The sequence below is a fragment of the Oncorhynchus tshawytscha genome, linkage group LG28 (genome assembly GCF_018296145.1).
Source record: "Oncorhynchus tshawytscha isolate Ot180627B linkage group LG28, Otsh_v2.0, whole genome shotgun sequence".
In the NCBI taxonomy this organism is placed as follows: domain Eukaryota; kingdom Metazoa; phylum Chordata; class Actinopteri; order Salmoniformes; family Salmonidae; genus Oncorhynchus; species Oncorhynchus tshawytscha.
This window is the reverse complement of record NC_056456.1, coordinates 1,955,424-1,974,077: the sequence shown is the minus strand read 5'-3', so window position 1 is coordinate 1,974,077 and position 18,654 is coordinate 1,955,424. Positions and strand designations below refer to the sequence as shown.

At 45.6% G+C, this 18,654-nt stretch overlaps 1 protein-coding gene across 1 annotated transcript in view; it reads right to left on the bottom strand.

Moving 5' to 3' along the window:
• Positions 1–18,654, bottom strand: part of LOC112226438 (sterile alpha motif domain-containing protein 10) — a 161,978-nt gene that overhangs the window by 76,574 nt on the left and 66,750 nt on the right. Inside the window, exon 2 of the mRNA XM_024390820.2 lies at positions 16,066–16,247. Within this exon, the coding sequence (XP_024246588.2) occupies positions 16,066–16,247 (182 nt within the window). The remainder of the gene's footprint in view (positions 1–16,065; positions 16,248–18,654) is intronic.

Here is an 18,654-nt window from a genome sequence, read left to right as displayed (position 1 = left end):
ACAAACGCACCAACATGAAACAGTCAATATCACCTGAGGAAAGAACCAAGGGGAGTGACAGATATAGGGAAGATAATCAAGGAGGTCATGGAGTGTCAAAAGACGCTGGTGCACGATGGTGACAGGCGTGCAGGATAATCAGCTGCCTGATGACCTAGAGGTCAGAGAGGGAGTATAGGTGACAGGAGAGGGAGTATAGGTGACAGGCGTGTAGGATAATCATCAGCCTGATGACCTAGAGGTCTGAGAGGGAGTATAGGTGACAGGTGTACAGGATAATCAGCAGCATGATGACCTAGAGGTGAGAGAGGGAGTATAGATGACAGGTGTACAGGATAATCAGCAGCATGATGACCTAGAGGTCAGAGAGGGAGTATAGGTGACAGGTGTACAGGATAATCATCAGCCTGATGACCTAGAGGTCAGAGAGGGAGTATAGGTGACAGGTGTACAGGATAATCAGCAGCATGATGACCTAGAGGTCAGAGAGGGAGTATAGGTGACAGGTGTACAGGATAATCAGCAGCATGATGACCTAGAGGTCAGAGAGGGAGTATAGGTGACAGGTGTACAGGATAATCAGCAGCCTGATGACCTAGAGGTCAGAGAGGGAGTAGAGGTGAAAGGTGTACAGGATAATCAGCAGCATGATGACCTAGAGGTCAGAGAGGGAGTAGAGGTGACAGGTGTACAGCCTGAAGACCTAGAGGTCAGAGAGGGAGTATAGGTGACAGGTGTGTAGGATAATCAGTAGCATGATGACCTAGAGGTCAGAGAGGGAGTATAGGTGACAGGTGTACAGGATAATCAGCAGCCTGATGACCTGGAGGTCAGAGAGGGAGTATAGGTGACAGGTGTACAGGATAATCAGCAGCCTGATGACCTAGAGGTCAGAGAGGGAGTATAGGTGACAGGTGTACAGGATAATCAGCAGCCTGATGACCTGGAGGTCAGAGAGGGAGTATAGGTGACAGGTGTACAGGATAATCAGCAGCCTGATGACCTAGAGGTCAGAGAGGGAGTATAGGTGACAGGTGTGTAGGATAATCAGCAGCCTGATGACCTAGAGGTCAGAGAGGGAGTATAGGTGACAGGTGTGTAGGATAATCAGCAGCATGATGACCTAGAGGTCAGAGAGGGAGTATAGGTGACAGGTGTACAGGATAATCAGCAGCATGATGACCTAGAGGTCAGAGAGGGAGTATAGGTGACAGGTGTACAGGATAATCAGCAGCATGATGACCTAGAGGTCAGAGAGGGAGTATAGGTGACAGGTGTACAGGATAATCAGCAGCCTGATGACCTAGAGGTCAGAGAGGGAGTATAGGTGACAGGTGTACAGGATAATCAGCAGCATGATGACCTAGAGGTCAGAGAGGGAGTATAGGTGACAGGTGTACAGGATAATCAGCAGCATGATGACCTAGAGGTCAGAGAGGGAGTATAGGTGACAGGTGTACAGGATAATCAGCAGCATGATGACCTAGAGGTCAGAGAGGGAGTAGAGGTGACAGGTGTACAGCCTGATGACCTAGAGGTCAGAGAGGGAGTATAGGTGACAGGTGTGTATGATAATCAGCAGCATGATGACCTAGAGGTCAGAGAGGGAGTATAGGTGACAGGTGTACAGGATAATCAGCAGCATGATGACCTAGAGGTCAGAGAGGGAGTATAGGTGACAGGTGTACAGGATAATCAGCAGCCTGATGACCTAGAGGTCAGAGAGGGAGTAGACGTGACAGGTGTACAGCCTGATGACCTAGAGGTCAGCGAGGGAGTGTAGGTGACAGGTGGGTGAAAGAGAGATGCTTCTGTGGATGATTGTCTTAAATTAAAGATCATGTCAATCCTCTCTGGGCTCCATGTTTTATGATTGGTATTGTGCCTGGTCCATGAGTATTGGTAGCAATTGTAGAATACTAATGGAATGTTAATGTGTAATCTTTACTCATTCTTTGTCATCTCACCCTCTTTTGCCATGCCTGTTTCTTTTCCTAGATGTGTTCCCTTGTTCCCCTTGTCTCTTTGATTCATTCCTGTATTCATGTCTATTCCCTTCTTTTTCCCCTGTCCTCACTCTTCTCTCTCTGGACTATATTCATTCCCCTGTTCCTATCCTTCAACCACCTCTCCTTCCTGCCTTTCATTCTAATGTTGTTCTCTAATGTCTTTCACCTCCTCTACTCCCCATCAAGTCCATTAGAGTCTCCCTCTCCTCTGACTCTCTCTATACTCTCCTTGTCTACTCCCCCTCCCTCCATCTTGTCATCCGTCTCTTTCTCCCCTCCATATCCCTTCCCTCCAACTTTTCTCCTCACTTCTCATGTCCTCTCCTTTCCTCTCAGCAGCTCGACCTTGAGTTCTGACTTTCTAGCGGTCTGTCTGATTATCTGGTGTATGTGTGAGAGAAAGAGAGTTTGTGTCTTTTCCACTGCATGTCTTTCTGTGTGTGTCCTCTGTCCTCCAGTGGCGCTGAATCAGTGGAACAGACTCAGAGGATTCCAGGGCTCCCTCCACCTCCACCAATAAGACATTCAGCCTCCTCCCTAGAGGCTGCTAGTCCTGTGCCCTCTGCACCTCAGACACACTCCCCTGGCCCCTGACACACACACACATCCCACCCTAATTTATCAAAATGGCTCAGCCAATTAGCAGAGGAAAGCCCTGGAGGTGTGTGTGTGTATGTGTGAGGGTTACTAAGCAGAAGCAGGGTAGACAGCAGTCACAGCTTTCTTAACACTGTTACCACTCTCTCCCAATTCCCCTCCTCCCTCTGCAACCCATATCTTGCCCTTTCGCCTCTGTCTATCACTGTGTCGCTCTTCTTCTTTCACTCTCTTCACACTCCCTTCCCTTTGCCTACCCTCATCTTTGACCTTCTCTCTTCTCTCCTCTCTCTCTCTCTCTCTACCCTTTCTCTCTTCCCTCCTCTCTCTCTCTTCCCTTTTCATGTTCTTTATCTGCCTACGTCTCTCCTCTCTCTCTCTCCTCACCCCTTTAATATCTCTCTCCAGCCCAAAGTCCTTGACAGACATGTTGCACCATCCTTAAACACCCCTTTAATATCTCTCTCCAACCCAAAGTCCTTGACAGACATGTTGTAATATCCTTAATCACCCCTTTAATATCTCTCTCCAACCCAAAGTCCTTGACAGACATGTTGCACCATCCTTAAACACCCCTTTAATATCTCTCTCCAACCCAAAGTCCTTGACAGACATGTTGCACCATCCTTAAACACCCCTTTAATATCTCTCTCCAACCCAAAGTCCTTGACAGACATGTTGTAATATCCTTAAACACCCCTTTAATATCTCTCTCCAACCCAAAGTCCTTGACAGACATGTTGTAATATCCTTAATCACCCCTTTAATATCTCTCTCCAACCCAAAGTCCTTGACAGACATGTTGTAATATCCTTAATCACCCCTTTAATATCTCTCTCCAACCCAAAGTCCTTGACAGACATGTTGTAATATCCTTAATCACCCCTTTAATATCTCTCTCCAACCCAAAGTCCTTGACAGACATGTTGTAATATCCTTAATCACCCCTTTAATATCTCTCTCCAACCCAAAGTCCTTGACAGACATGTTGTAATATCCTTAATCACCCCTTTAATATCTCTCTCCAGCCCAAAGTCCTTGACAGACATGTTGTAATATCCTTAAACACCCCTTTAATATCTCTCTCCACCCCAAAGTCCTTGACAGACATGTTGTAATATCCTTAATTTCCCCTCACACCTCCTCAACCCTGACCTATATCACTCACAATAACCCTTCATATACCCTTCCTCCAACATATAATATATAATATTATAATAATAATAATTATAATAATATCTCCATCCATTCTTATCTCCCTTCTTCTATAGTATCGGAATCCCCCGTATGTACCTATTTCAACAGGACACCTCATATTTCCGTCCCTATATTACACTTCGTACAGCCTTACAGTATGTCACGTCTCATCCCAGAATCCATGAGCTCACTTCAGTATTCATTCAGACTCCTTCACCATTGAGTGAGAGGACTGGGTCCCTGTCTCAGCAATACTCCGATGGCTCTCTCTAAGGACTGAGTGCCAGTAAAATGTCCATGATCTCAGTGGAGCAGACTTCATTTGGGCTGGATGGGATTATTTATTCTTCTTCTTTCTCTGTCTGCCCTCTCTCTGTCTGGCCTCTCTCTCTCTCTCTCTCTCTTTCTCTCTGGGTCTCTCTCAATCTCTCTCTCTGTATCTGGCCTCTCTCTCTCTCTCTCTGTGTCTGACCTCTCTGTGTCTGGCCTCTCTCTCTCTCTGTGTCTGGCCTCTCTCTCTCTCTCTCTCTCACTGTCTGGCCTCTCTCTCTCTCTCTCTGTCTGGCCTCTCTCTCTCTGGCCTCTCTCTCTCTCTCTCTCTCTCTCTGTCTGGTCTCTCTCTCTCTCTCTCTCTCTCTCTCTCACTGTCTGGCCTCTCTCTCTCTCTCTCTGTCTGGCCTCTCTCTCTCTCTCTGGCCTCTCTCTCTCTCTCTCTCTCTCTCTCTGTCTGGTCTCTCTCTCTCTCTCTGTCTGGCCCCTCTCTCTCTCTCTCTCTCTCTGTCTGGTCTCTCTCTCTCTGTCTGGTCTCTCTCTCTCTGTCTGGCCTCTCTCTCTCTCTCTCTGTCTGGCCTCTCTCTCTCTCTGTCTGGCCTCTCTCTCTCTCTCTCACTCTCTCTCTCTCTCTCTCTCTTTGTCTGGCCTCTCTCTCTGTCTGGCCTCTCTCTCTCTCTCTGTCTGGCCTCTCTCTCTCTCTCTCTCTGTCTGGCCTCTCTCTCTCTCTCTGGCCTCTTCACTGGTTGACCTTTTCTTGTGGCAACAGGTCACAAATCTTGCTGCTGTGATGGCACACTGTGGTATTTCACTCAGTAGATATGGGAGTTTATCAAATTTCGGATTGTACAGATCCACAAAGAATTTGAAAACAATCCGAGGGAAATATGTGTCTCTAATATGGTCAAACATTTGGCAGGAGGTTAGGAAGTGCAGCTCAGTTTCCACATAATTTTGTGGGCAGTGTGCACATAGCCTGTCTTCTCTTGAGAGCCAGGGCAGGCTACGGAGTCCTTTCTCAATAGCAAGGCTATGCTCACTGAGTCTGTACATAGTCAAAGCTTTCCTTAAGTTTGGGTCAGTCACAGTGGTCAGGTATTCTGCCACTGTGTACTCTCTGTTTAGTGGGCCAAATAGCATTCTTGTTTGTTAATTCTTTCCAATGTGTCAAGTAATGATCTTTTTGTTTTCTCGTGATTTGGTTGGGTCTAATTGTGTTGCTGTCCTGGGGCTCTGTGGGGTCTGTTTGTGTTTGTTAATAACAGAGCCCCAGGACCAGCTTGCTTAGGGGTCTCTTCTCCAGGTTCATCTCTCTGTAGGTGATGGCTTTGATAAGGAAGGTTTGGGAAAAGCTTCCTTTTAGCTGGTTGTAGAATTTAACGGCTCTTTTCTGGATTTTGATAATTAAGCAGGTATCGGCCTAATTCTGCTCTGCATGCATTATTTGGTGTTTTACGTACACTGATTATATTTTCAGAATTCTGCATGCAGAGTCTCAATTGTGTGTTGGTCCCATTTTGTGAATTCTTGGTTGGTGAGCAGACCCCAGACCTCACAACCATGAAGGGCAATGGGTTCTATAACTGATTCAAATATTTTTTTGCCAGATCCTAATTGGAATGTCTTATATCTTATGCTTCACAGAGTCATGGCAGAACGACAACACTATCAACAGCTGGCTGGTTATACGCTGTACCGGAAGGACAGAACAGCGGCGTCTGGTAAGCCAAGGGGCGGCGGACTATGTATTTTTGTAAATAACAGCTGGTGCACGATATCGAAGGAAGTCTCGAGGTTTTGCTCGCCTGAGGTAGAGTATCTCATGATAAGCTGTAGACCACACTATCTACCAAGAGAGTTTATCTGTATTTTTCGTAGCTGTCTACATACCTCCACAGACTGAGGCTGGCACTAAGATCATACTCAATGAGCTGTATTCCGCCATAAGAAAACAGGAAAACACTCACCCAGAGGCGGCGCTCCTAGTGGCCGGGGACTTAAATTCATCTTTCCAAATTTGTATATGCATGTTAAATGTGCAACCAGAGGGAAAAAAACTCTGGACCACCTTTACTCCACACACAGAGACGTGTCCAAAGCTCTCCCTCGCCCTTCATTTGGCAAATCTGACCATAATTCTATCCTCCTGATTATTAGCAAAAATTAAAGGAGGTAACACCAGTGACTTGATCAGTAAAAAAGTGGTCAGATGAAGCAGATGATAAGCTCCAGGACTGTTTTGCTAGCACAGACTAGAATACATTTTGGGATTCCTCTGATGGCATTGAGGAGTACACCACATCAGTTATTGGCTTCAAGAACAAGTGCATTGATGACGTTGTCCCCAAAGTGACCCTACGTACATATTCCAACCAGAAGCCATGGACTACAAGCGACATCTGAGCTAAAGGCTAGAGCTGCCGCATTCAAAGAGCTGGACTCTAACCCGGAAGCTTATGTAACTGATGTGAAATGGCTAGCTAGTTAGTGGGGTGCGTGCTAATAGCGTTTCAATCGGTGACGTCACTTGCTCTGAGACCTTGAAGTAGTTCTTCCCCTTGCTCTGCAAGGGCCGCGGCTTTTGTGGAGTGATGGGTAATGAAGCTTCGAGGTTGGCTGTTGTCGATGTGTGCAGAGGGTCCCTGGTTTGGGGTGAGGAGAGGGACGGAAGCCAAACTGTTACATTGATGCTGTTGACCCAGATCACTGGTTGCTGCAGAAAAGAAGAGGGGGGTGAGTGTAACCGATGTGAAATGGCTAGCTAGTTAGGGGGAGGTACGCTAATAGCGTTTCAATTGGTGACGTCACTCACTCTGAGACCTTGAAGTACTTGTTCCCCCTGCTCTGCAAGGGCCGTGGAGCGATGGGTAATGATGCTTGTGGATGTCAATTGTTGATGTGTGCAGAGGGTCCCTTTTTCGAGCCCAGGTAGGGGCTACACTTATAATGCCCTCCGACGAACCATCAAACAGGCAAAGCGTCAATACAGGACTAAGATTGAATCGTACTACACTGGCTCTGATGCTCGTCGGATGTGGCAGGGCTTGTAAACCATTACAGACTACAAAGGGAAGCCCAGCCGAGAGCTGCCCAGTGACACAAGCCTACCAGACGAGCTAAATTACTGTGATTGCTTCGAGGCAAATAACACTAAAACATGCATGAGAGCACCAGCTGTTCCCGGAAGACTGCGTGATCACACTCTCTGCAGCCGATGTGACTAAGACCCTTAAACATGTCACCAACCGGGATGCTGGCTTTCTAGGCAGAGTTCCTATTTCCAGTGTCTGTGTTCTTTTGCCCATCTTAATCTTTTATTTTTATTGGCCAGTCTGAGATATGGCTTTTTCTTTGCAACTATGCCCAGAAGGCCAGCATCCTGGAGTTGCCTCTTCGCTGTTGACCTTGAGACTGGTGTTTTGCGGGTACTATTTAATGAAGCTGCCAGTCTTGGACTTGTGAGGCGTCTGTTTCTCAAACTAGACACTCTAATGTACTTACTTTTCTAATGGCAATTTCTCGCATGGAATAGCCTTCATTTCTCAGAACAAGAACAGAATAACGAGTTTCAGAAGAAAGTGCTTGTTTCTGGCCATTTTGAGCCTGTAATCGAACCCACAAATGCTGATGCTCCAGGTACTCAACTAGTCTAAAGAAGGGCAGTTTTATTGCTTCTTTAATAAGAACAAAAGTTTTCAGCTGTGCTAACATGATTGCAAAAGGGTTTTCTAATGATCAATTAGCCGGATTTAACACAACGTGCCATTGGAACACAGGAGTGATGGTTGCTGATAATGGGCCTCTGTATGCCAATGTAGATATTCCATAAAAACATTGTTATTTTCCAGCTACAATAGTCATTTACAACATTAACCATGTCTACACTGTATTTCTGATCAATTTGATGTTATTTTAAAAGACAAAAATGTGCTTTTCTTTCAAAAACAAGGACATTTCCAAGTGACCCCAAAGTTTTGAACGGTAGTATATGTGAGAATTCTATTCAATGACTAGAGCTGGGCGTTCAACACCATAGTGCCCTCAAAGCTCATCAATAAACTAAGGACCATGGGACTAAACACCTCCCTCTGCAACTGGATCCTGGACATCCTGACGGGCCGCACCCAGTTGGTAAGGGTAGGTAACAACACATCCACAACGCTGATCCTCAACACAGGAGCCCCTCAGGGGTGCGTGCTCAGTCATCTCCTGTACTCCCTGTTCACTCTGTGATCACGGCCAGGCACGACTCCAACACCATCATTAAGTTTGCCGATGACCCAACAGTGGTAGGCCTGATCACCGACAACAATGATACAGCCTATAGGGAGGAAGTCAGAGACCTGGCCGTGTGGTGCAAGGACAACAACCTCTCCCTCAACGTGATAAAGACAAAGGAGACGATTGTGGACTACAGGAAAAAGAGGACCGAGCACACCCCACCCCCATTCTCATCAACGGGGCTACAGTGGAGCTGGCTGAGAGCTTCAAGTTCCTTGGTGTCCACATCACTAACAAACGAACATGATCCAAGCACACCAAGACAGTCTTGAAGAGGGCTCAACAAAACCTATTCCCCCTCAGGAGACTGCAAAGATTTGTTATGGATCCTCAGATCCTGAAAAGGTTCTAAACCTGCACCATCGAAAGCATCCTGACTGGTTGCATCACTGCCTGTTATGGCAACTGCTTGGCCTCCGACCGCAAGGCACTAGAGAGTGTAGTGAGAACGGTCCAGTACATCACTGGGGCCAAGCTTCCTGTCATCCAGGACCTCTATACCAGGCGGTGTCAGAGGAAGACCTTAAAAATTGTCAAAGACTCCAGCCACCCTAGTCCCCCATGAACTCTTCTCTCTGCTACCGCATGGCAAGCGGTGCCCGAGCGCCAAGTCTATGCCCAAAAGGCTTCTAAACAGCTTCTACCCCCACGCTATAAGACTCATGAATATCTCATAAAATGGCTACCCAGACTATTTTCATTTCCCCCCCCCCTTTATACCATGAGTAACCACATCTAACTCTGTAGCGGTACCCCCCTGTATATAGTCTTGCTATTTTTATTGTACTGCTGCTGTTTGATTACTTAATTACTTTTATGTCTTATTCTTATCCGTATTTTTTTAAACTGCATTGTTGTTTAGGGGCTCGTAAGTAAGCATTTCACTGTAAGGTCTACACCTGTTGTATTCGGCAAAAGTGACTAATACAATTTGATTTGATTTGCATGTCAAATTGTATGTTCCTTTTGATGGCATAGAAGGTCCTTCTTGCCTTGTCTCTCAGCTCATTCACAGCTTTGTGGAAGTTACCTGTGGCGCTGGTGTTTAGGCCGAGTCATGTAAAGTTTTTTGTGTGCTCTTGGGAAATGGTTTCTAGATGGAATTTGTATTTGTGGTCCTGGCAACTGGTCCTTTTTTGGAACACCATTATTTTTGTTTTACTAAGATTTACTGTCAGGGCCCAGGTCTGACAGAGTCTGTGCAGAAGATCTAGGTGCTGCTGTAGTTCCTCCTTGGTTGGTGACAGAAGCACCAGATCATCAGCAAACAGTAGACATTCGACTTCAGATCCTAGTAGGGTGAGGCCGGGTGCTGCAAATGGTTCTAGTGCCCTCGCCAATTCGTTGATATATATGTTGAAGAGGGTGGGGCTTAAGCTTCATCCCTGTCTCAACCCACAGCCCTGTGGAAAGAAATGTTTATGTTTTTTGGAAATTTTAATTTTAACCACACACTTGTTGTTTGTGTACATGGATTTATAATGTTGTATGTTTTTCCCCTAACATCATTTTCCATCAATTTGTATAGCAGACCCTAGTGCCAAATTGAGTCAAAAGCTTTCTTGAAATCAACAAAGCATGAAAAAACTTTGCCTTTGTTTTGGTTTGTTTGTCAATTAGGGTGTGCAGTGGGAATACGTGGTCTGTCGTATGGTAATTTGGTAAAAAGACAATTTTCCATTTGCTTAGTACAATGTTTTTACTGAGGAATTGAACTAGTCTGCTGTTAATGATATTGCAGAGGATTTTCCCAAGGATGCTGTTGACGTATATCCCACGGTAGTTTATTGGGGTCAAATCTGTCTCCACTTTTGTGGATTGAGGTGATCAGTCCTTGGTTCCAAATATTGGGGAAGGTGCCAGAGCTAAGGATGATGTGAAAGAGTTTAAGAATTGCCAATTGGAATTTGTGATCTGCATATTTTATAATTTCATTGAGGATACCATCAACACCAAATGCCTTTTTGGGGTTGGAGGGTTTGTATTTTGTCCTGTAGTTCATTCGATGTAATTGGATAATCCAGTGGGTTCTGGTCGTCTTTAATAGTTGATTCTAAGATTTGTATTCGATCATGTAAATGTTTTTGCTATTTGTTCTTTGTTATAGGGCCAAAATGATTGGAGAAGTGGTTTACCCATACATCTCCATTTTGCATAGATAACTCTTTGTGTTGTTGATTGTTTAGTGTTTTCCAATTTTCCCAGGAGTGGGTAGAGTGTATGGATTCTTCCATTACATTGAACTGATTTTTTGCATAGTGTATTTCCGTATTGTTTGGGCGGCATAGTGGTTAGAGCATCAGGCCAGTTAATGTAAGGTTGCTGGATCGAATCCCCAACCTGACAAAGTAAAAATCTGTTGCACAGCTGTCATTGTAAATAAGAATTTGTTCTTAACTGACTTGATTAAATAAAAAAAATGTTTTGTGATTCACAATAGTGAAGGCGTAGGCTCAGATTTTCTAGGTCTCTTTTTTGGGGGGATTTTGTTTGTATTTTTGGTTTGATTTCTCAATTTCTTTCTTAGATTTTTGCATTCTTCATCAAACCATTTGTCATTGTTGTTAATTTTCTTCTGATTTTTGTTTGAAATGTTTTGATTTGATAGGGAAGCTGAAAGATAAAATATACTGTTTAGGTTTTTTACTGTCAAGTTTACACCTTCCCTATTTGAGTGAAACCTTTTGTCCAGGAAGTTGTGTAGAAGGGATTGCATTTATGTTGCCTAATTGTTTTTTGTTAGGTTTTCACACTACTTTCTTTCCATCTATATAATTTCTTCATATTATTCAGTTCCTTTGGCTTTGATGCCTCATGACTGAATATTTCTCTGTTCTAGTAGACTGTGATTTTGCTGTGGTCTGATAGGGGTGTCAGTGGGCTGACTGTGAACGCTCTGAGAGACTCTGGGTTGAGGTCAATGATAATGTAGTCTACAGTACTACTGCCAAGAGATGAGCTATAGGTGTACCTACCATAGGAGTCCCCTCCAAAGCCTACCATTGACTATGTACATACCCAGCGTACGACAGAGCTGCAGGAGTTGTGATCCGTTTTTTTTGTTATGTTGTCGTAGTTGTGTCTAGGGGGACATATGGGGGAGGGAATGCTGTCACCTCCAGGCAGGTGTTTGTCCCCCTGTGTGCTGAGGGTGTCAGGTTCTTGTCCAGTTCTGGCATTTAGGTCGCCACAGACTAGTACATGTCCCTGGGCCTGGAAATGGTTGATCTCCCCCTCCAGGATGGAGAAGCTGTCTTCATTAAAGTGTGGGGATTCTAGTGGGGGGATATAGGTAGCACACAGGAGGACATGTTTCTCTGTTTCCTTTTGAATTTCCTTTTGAATTTCTAGCCAAATGTAAAATGTTCCTGTTTTGATTAATTTAATAGAGTGAGTTAGGTCTGCTCTGTACCATATTAGCATAACCCCTGAGTCCCTTCCCGGGTCCACACCTGGTAGTTTAGTGATGGGACTACCAGCTCTCTGTAATCTAGAGGGCAACCAGTGGGTCCATATCCTATAATCCATGTTTCTTGTAGGATGACAAAGTCTGTATTACTGATTTCTTTGATGATGTCCAGGTTCCTGCTCTTTTGGCCAAAGGCAGATGACCTCAGACCTTGGATATTCCAGGATAAGATAGTGAAGGCTTTGTGTTCCATAAAGTGTCTAATGTTGTCAGCCGTGTGGTTTGGCCTCAGACCAGTAAGTGTGAGCAGAGCCTGCTGAGCATCAGGTACATGCCATTGGCTTGGTCTAGTGTAAGAGTGGGGGTTGGGCCTGTTAGCCTATTCACTGCCTGGGCGTATGTGTGACTTTCATCTTGAGGCCCTGTTTGCAGGAGTGGGGGGCATGGGGTGGGCAGGAGGGGCATAGGTCTGAATCGCTGGGGCCTAAATGGGTTGTGGGCATGGTTGACTTGGGGGGGTGTTGATTGGTTGGGGTGGATTGGTGTGGACTTGCCTGGTGGTGCTGTGGTCTGGATGTAAGTCCTCTCGAATTGGGTCCTGCCGGAAGAGTGTCTCACTGGTCTGGGCGTGGTGTCTATTGATCTGTTGCTCCAGTGTGAGGTGTTGGGGCTGCGGTTGAGGGCAATGTCCTTTAGGGTCCGGGAGAAGGTTGGCACTGCTGCCTTGTATAGGTGGACCTGGTCGTAAAGGCTAATCAAGTCCAGGGTGGAGCCGTGGGCCAGGTAAACATTTGATTTTGAGGCACAGTCATGGTAAATACTTGCATTTACACGCTGTATGGTAGCAGGGTGGAGATAGCCACGCTGTACGGTGGGGAGAGTAGAAGAAGCTTTTTTAATCACTCCCTTGAGTGCTGTGGCCACCCTTTCCTGCTGTGCTCTCAGGTCGTGTGTGCCTGTGTGAATTATTATGTGGCTAGGTGAACCTAGTTGGTCCTCAGAGAGAAGGTCTAGGGCATGCTGGGGTTGTCAGGAGGGCTATCAGGGCGGCTGACAGGGGGGTGCTCAGAGGGTGTTCGATCCCCTGGGCTTGGGGTTCTCCATTTGTCTGTTCTGCTGTGATGTTAAGGATATGGTCAAGGTCTGGGGTGGAGTGTTCTGCTCTCTCTAATTCTCCCCTCTCTCTTTCTCTCTCTCTCTCACTCTCTCCCTGCCATTGGCAGTTAGTTCCCTCAAATGAAACCCAGTGATATGTTGTCAGCAGACAGAATGCAGAAGTGGACACGGTGTATTGATCTTGGTTGATGATGTTTATCGATCGCTCTACAAAACATTATGAACACCTAGCATCAAGTAGCTTGGTCACGAAAATCAGAAAAGCAATCAAATTAATAGTTTACCTTTGATGACCTTCAGATGTTTTCACTCACGAGACTCCCAGTTACACAATAAATGTTCCTTTTGTTCCATAAAGATTATTTTTATATCCAAAATACCTCCGTTTGTTTGGCACGTTATGTTCAGAAATCCACAGGAAAGAGCGGTCACGACAACGCAGACAAAATCCAAACAGTATCCGAAAATGTCCACAGAAACATGTCAAACGTTTTTTATAATTAATCCTCAGGTTGTTTTTAAAATATATAATCAATAATATATCAACCGCAACTGTCTTTTTCAGTAGGAGAGGGAAAGGCAATGGCTGCCCAAACTCTGTTGCGCCAAGCAAAACGCTGCGGGCACCCGGCTATACAATGACACGATGTTATCTTTCTCGCTCATTTTTTCAAATAAAAGCCTGAAAGTATGTCTAAAGACTGTTGACACTTTGAGGAAGCGACCTCTCACTCACATCGCTTTCAGTCATGTGATTGGGTCTTTCTTACATGTCTGTCGGGGACGCAACTGCGTGCTTCCTTATCCAATTCAGAGGTGCATATTGAAGATATTGTAAGAACTGTCCACATTTACTTTGTCAGCCAACAAGATGAGTAGGCCTAACGAACAGCAAAAGCAATAGGATATTTCAATCTACTATCCCCCATAGTACAAAAGCTGACCTATTCTTCACGAGAAATAAATATTCCTAAACATAGTCTGGGACAGTTGTGGGATGCGATAGATCCCAAATTAATACAACCACTACCATCGAAAAACCTGTTTGAAGCAATGAGCCTGACACAACAGATGAGAATGTTTTGCTTAACATTTTGATAAACTATTAGGCTATTTCTTCACATTATAAGCGCAGCAATGTGAACACTGTAGTAAGTATGTATGTTCTATTAGCAGGACAACACCATTCTCGAAAGTGACCACAACTGTGATTATGCAGGTAATGATTTTATTATAAAGGTGCATTTTTATGTTGAAAATGATCTTCCCCAAACTTGAAACTCATGCTCTGCGTGTGTGTACAAGTTAGGCTAGTTATTTGGTCACTTTAGTTGTGATACTAACCTTATCAAAACATATAGGCTTATGGGATGCGTGAGGTGATTTGAAAAAGTCACACAAAAAGCATGCACTGTTTGATTTGATAAATATATAAATCACAAGTCTACTATTGTCACCTAAATTCTAGCATGATAGGCTACTATTGTCACCTATCACCATATAATATATAAATCACAAGATATACCTATCATATATAATATAAATCACAAGTGATAGGCTACTATTGTCACCTATCACACTATTCTTCATTTAATCTTGTCTTTACATACATGATTACGATTATGATTATACATGATACATGATACATGATACATGCCTTTGGAAGCGTTTAGACCCCTTGATTTTTTCCACATTTGTTACACCTTATTCTAAAATGGATTCGTTTTTTCCCCTCATCAATCTACACACAATATCCCATAAAGACGAAGCAAAAAGTTATTTAACATTTTTTTATATCACATTTACATAAGTATTCAGACCCTTTACTCATTACATTGTTGAAGAACCTTTGTCAGTGATTACAGCATTGAGTCATCTTGGGCATGACTCTACAAGCTTGGCACATCTGTATTTGGGGAGTTTCTCCCATTCTTCTCTCCAGATCCTCTCAAGCTCTGTCAGGTTGGATGGGGAGCGTTGCTGCACAGCTATTTTCAGGTCTCTCCAGAGATCTTAGCTCGGGTTCAAGTCCGGGCTCTGGCTGGGCCACTCAAGGACATTTAGAAACTTGTCCAGAAGCCACTCCTGCATTGTCTTAACTGTGTGCTTAGGGTCATTGTCCTGTTGGAAGGTGGATCTTAGTCCCAGTCTGAGGTCCTGAGTGCTCTGGAGCAGGTTTTTAACAAGGATCTCTCTGTACTTTGCTCCATTAATCTTTTCCTCGATCCTGACCAGACCCTGACGCTGAAAAACACCTCCACAGCATGATGCTTCCCCCACCACGCTTCACCATAGGGATGGTGCCAGGTTTCCTCCTGATGCGATGCTTGGCATTCAGGCCAAAGAGTTGAATCTTGGTTTCATCAGACCAGAGAATCTTGTTTCTCATGGTCTGAGAGTCCTTTAGGTGCCTTTTAGCAAACTCCAAGTGGGCTGTCATGTGCCATTTACTGAGGAGTGGCTTTCCATCTGGCCACTCTACCATAAAAGCCTGATTGGTGGAGTGCTGCAGAGATGGTTGTCCTTATGGAAGGTTCTCCCATATCCACACAGGAACTCTGGAGCTCTGTCACAGTGACCATCTGGTTCTTGGTCACCTCTCTGACCAAGACCCTTCTCCCCCGATTGATCAGTTTTGCCGGGCTGGCAGCTCTAGGAAGAGTCTTGGTGGTTCCAAACTTCTTCCATTTAAGAATGATGGAGGCCACTGTGTTCTTGGACCTTCAATGCTGCATAAATGTTTTGGTGCTCTTCCCCCAGATCTGTGCCTTGACACAGTCCTGTCTCGGTGCGCTACAAACAATTCCTTCAACATAATTTCTTGGGTTTTGCCCTGACATGCACTGTCAACTATAAGACCTTATATAGACAGGTGTGTGCCTTTCCAAATCATGTCCAATAAATTGAATTTACCACAGGTGGACTCCAATTTAGTTGCAGAAACATCTCAAGGATGATCAATGGAAACAGGATGCACCTGAGCTCCATTTTGAGTCTCGTAGCAAAGGGTCTGAATACTTATGTTGATAAGGTATTTCTGTATTTGTCATTATGGGGTATTGTTTGTAGATTGCTGAGGACTTTTTATTTATTTAATCCATTTTAGAATAAGGCTGCAACATAACAAAATGTAGAAAAAGTCATGGGGTTTGAACATTTTCCAAAGCCAAACTATGCCTACTATACCTGTATGCCCTTTGAGCCAGGTTGCTGCAGTAGTTTGACGGCGCGTGTGTACGTGTTCATCTGTCCCCTCCCATCATGCCAGGTGAGACTAGACCCTGGCCGGCGAGGCAGTTGGTAGCTTAACTCCTCTGCAGAAACGGTTTGCTCCAGGGATGCACGGCAGAAGCTGAAGCTGGACGCAGCTGCAGACAGACAGACAGACAGACAGTTTAGTTTATTAGACGTTTGAGAAACATGGCACTTCTAATTCTGACGTGAGACCGAGAGCTTGTTGAATAAAATCCCCAAAAACCATTCAGTTAAAAACACTCTCAGTTGTATGTGGCCATGTCATAGTAGTCATAAAACATACTGTATATATAATAAGAGATCACTTACAGAAAATAAAATATGGTTTAAAAATATTAAACTCAAATCCAGGATTAATTGAACAAAAACTCTTCAATCACAATGTGACTACTACTACAGTTCTATAACTCTGTAATTTACTGTGACCCTGCCCTTTCTCTCCTGCCCCTCTCTCTCTCCCCAGTCTCTATTTAGTTCTGTGTATCATAGTGACAGAGAGACAGTGTTTTGAGTTTTGAGCCAAAAGGACAACTCTGGTGTAAATCTGCTCGTAGCTGACAAGCCAGAGACTGTTCCGTAGAGCAGAAGTGATACAGAGTTCAAAGAAACATTATGGAGAAACAAAAAAAGGAAGGAAAAGAGACTGAAGAGAGAAATGTATTTCAGAGAGCAGTGATGTCTTTCCTGTCTGCTTCTGCTTTCTCCCCTCTCTCCCCCATCCTCTGCTTTCTCCCCTCTCTCCCCCATCCTCTGCTTTCTCCCCTCTCTCCCCCATCCTCTGCTTTCTCCCCTCTCTCCCCATCCTCTGCTTTCTCCCCTCTCTCCCCATCCTCTGCTTTCTCCCCTCTCTCCCCCATCCTCTGCTTTCTCCCCTCTCTCCCCCATCCTCTGCTTTCTCCCCTCTCTCCCCCATCCTCTGCTTTCCCATCTCTCCCCCATCCTCTGCTTTCTCCCCTCTCATCCTCTGCTTTCTCCCCTCTCTCCCCATCCTCTGCTTTCTCCCCTCTCTCCCCATCCTCTGCTTTCTCCCCTCTCCCCCCATCCTCTGCTTTCTCCCCTCCCCCCATCCTCTGCTTTCTCCCCCATCCTCTGCTTTCTCCCCTCTCTCCCCCATCCTCTGCTTTCTCCCCCTCTCCCCATCCTCTGCTTTCTCCCCTCTCTCCCCCATCCTCTGCTTTCTCCCCTCTCCCCCCATCCTCTGCTTTCTCCCCTCTCTCCCCCATCCTCTGCTTTCTCCCCTCTCTCCCCATCCTCTGCTTTCTCCCCTCTCCCCCCATCCTCTGCTTTCTCCCCTCTCCCCCATCCTCTGCTTTCTCCCCTCTCTCCCCCATCCTCTGCTTTCTCCCCTCTCTCCCCCATCCTCTGCTTTCTCCCCTCTCTCCCCCATCCTCTGCTTTCTCCCCTCTCTCCCCCATCCTCTGCTTTCTCCCCTCTCTCCCCCATCCTCTGCTTTCTCCCCTCTCTCCCCCATCCTCTGCTTTCTCCCCTCTCTCCCCCATCCTCTGCTTTCTCCCCTCTCTCCCCATCCTCTGCTTTCTCCCCTCTCTCCCCCATCCTCTGCTTTCTCCCCTCTCTCCCCCATCCTCTGCTTTCTCCCCTCTCTCCCCCATCCTCTGCTTTCTCCCCTCTCTCCCCCATCCTCTGCTTTCCCATCTCTCCCCCCTCCTTTCTCCCCTCTCTCCCCATCCTCTGCTTTCTCCCCTCTCTCCCCCATCCTCTGCTTTCTCCCCTCTCTCCCCCATCCTCTGCTTTCTCCCATCTCTCCCCCATCCTCTGCTTTCCCATCTCTGTCGATTCCGTGGTCCCTCTCTCTGCTGTCCTGTTGTTTGTCTGTGGGGTTTAATATCACAGAGATTACAGCAGGGGAGAACAGCAGAAAGAGAGGGTGAGAGAGAGGGGGTGAGAGGAGGAGACAGAAGGGAAGAGAACAGGAGAAAGAGAGGGTGAGAGAGAGGGGGTGAGAGGAGGAGACAGAAGGGAAGAGAACAGGAGAAAGAGAGGGTGAGAGAGAGGGGGTGAGAGGAGGAGACAGAAGGGAGATAACAGCAGAAAGAGAGGGTGTGAGAGAGGGGGTGAGAGGAGGAGACAGAAGGGAGAGAACAGGAGGAGAAGCATTGAGCGGGCCTTCCCAGTAAACTTAGCAGGGAGAGAGAAGAAGAGGAAGGAGAGTGGAGAGTCCTGTCAGTGAAAAAGAGAAGAGCGTCTACAGGTTTTAGTGGTTTATTACCAGCACCAACCATATACCCAATCTGTTCCAGTCCCTTTGAAAGTGTTCCAGATAAAGAGCGTCTACAGGTTTTAGTGGTTTATTACCAGCACCAACCATATACCCAATCTGTTCCAGTCCCTTTGAAAGTGTTCCAGATAAAGAGAGTCTACAGGTTTTAGTGGTTTATTACCAGCACCAACCATATACCCAATCTGTTCCAGTCCCTTTGAAAGTGTTCCAGATAAAGAGCGTCTACAGGTTTTAGTGGTTTATTACCAGCACCAACCATATACCCAATCTGTTCCAGTCCC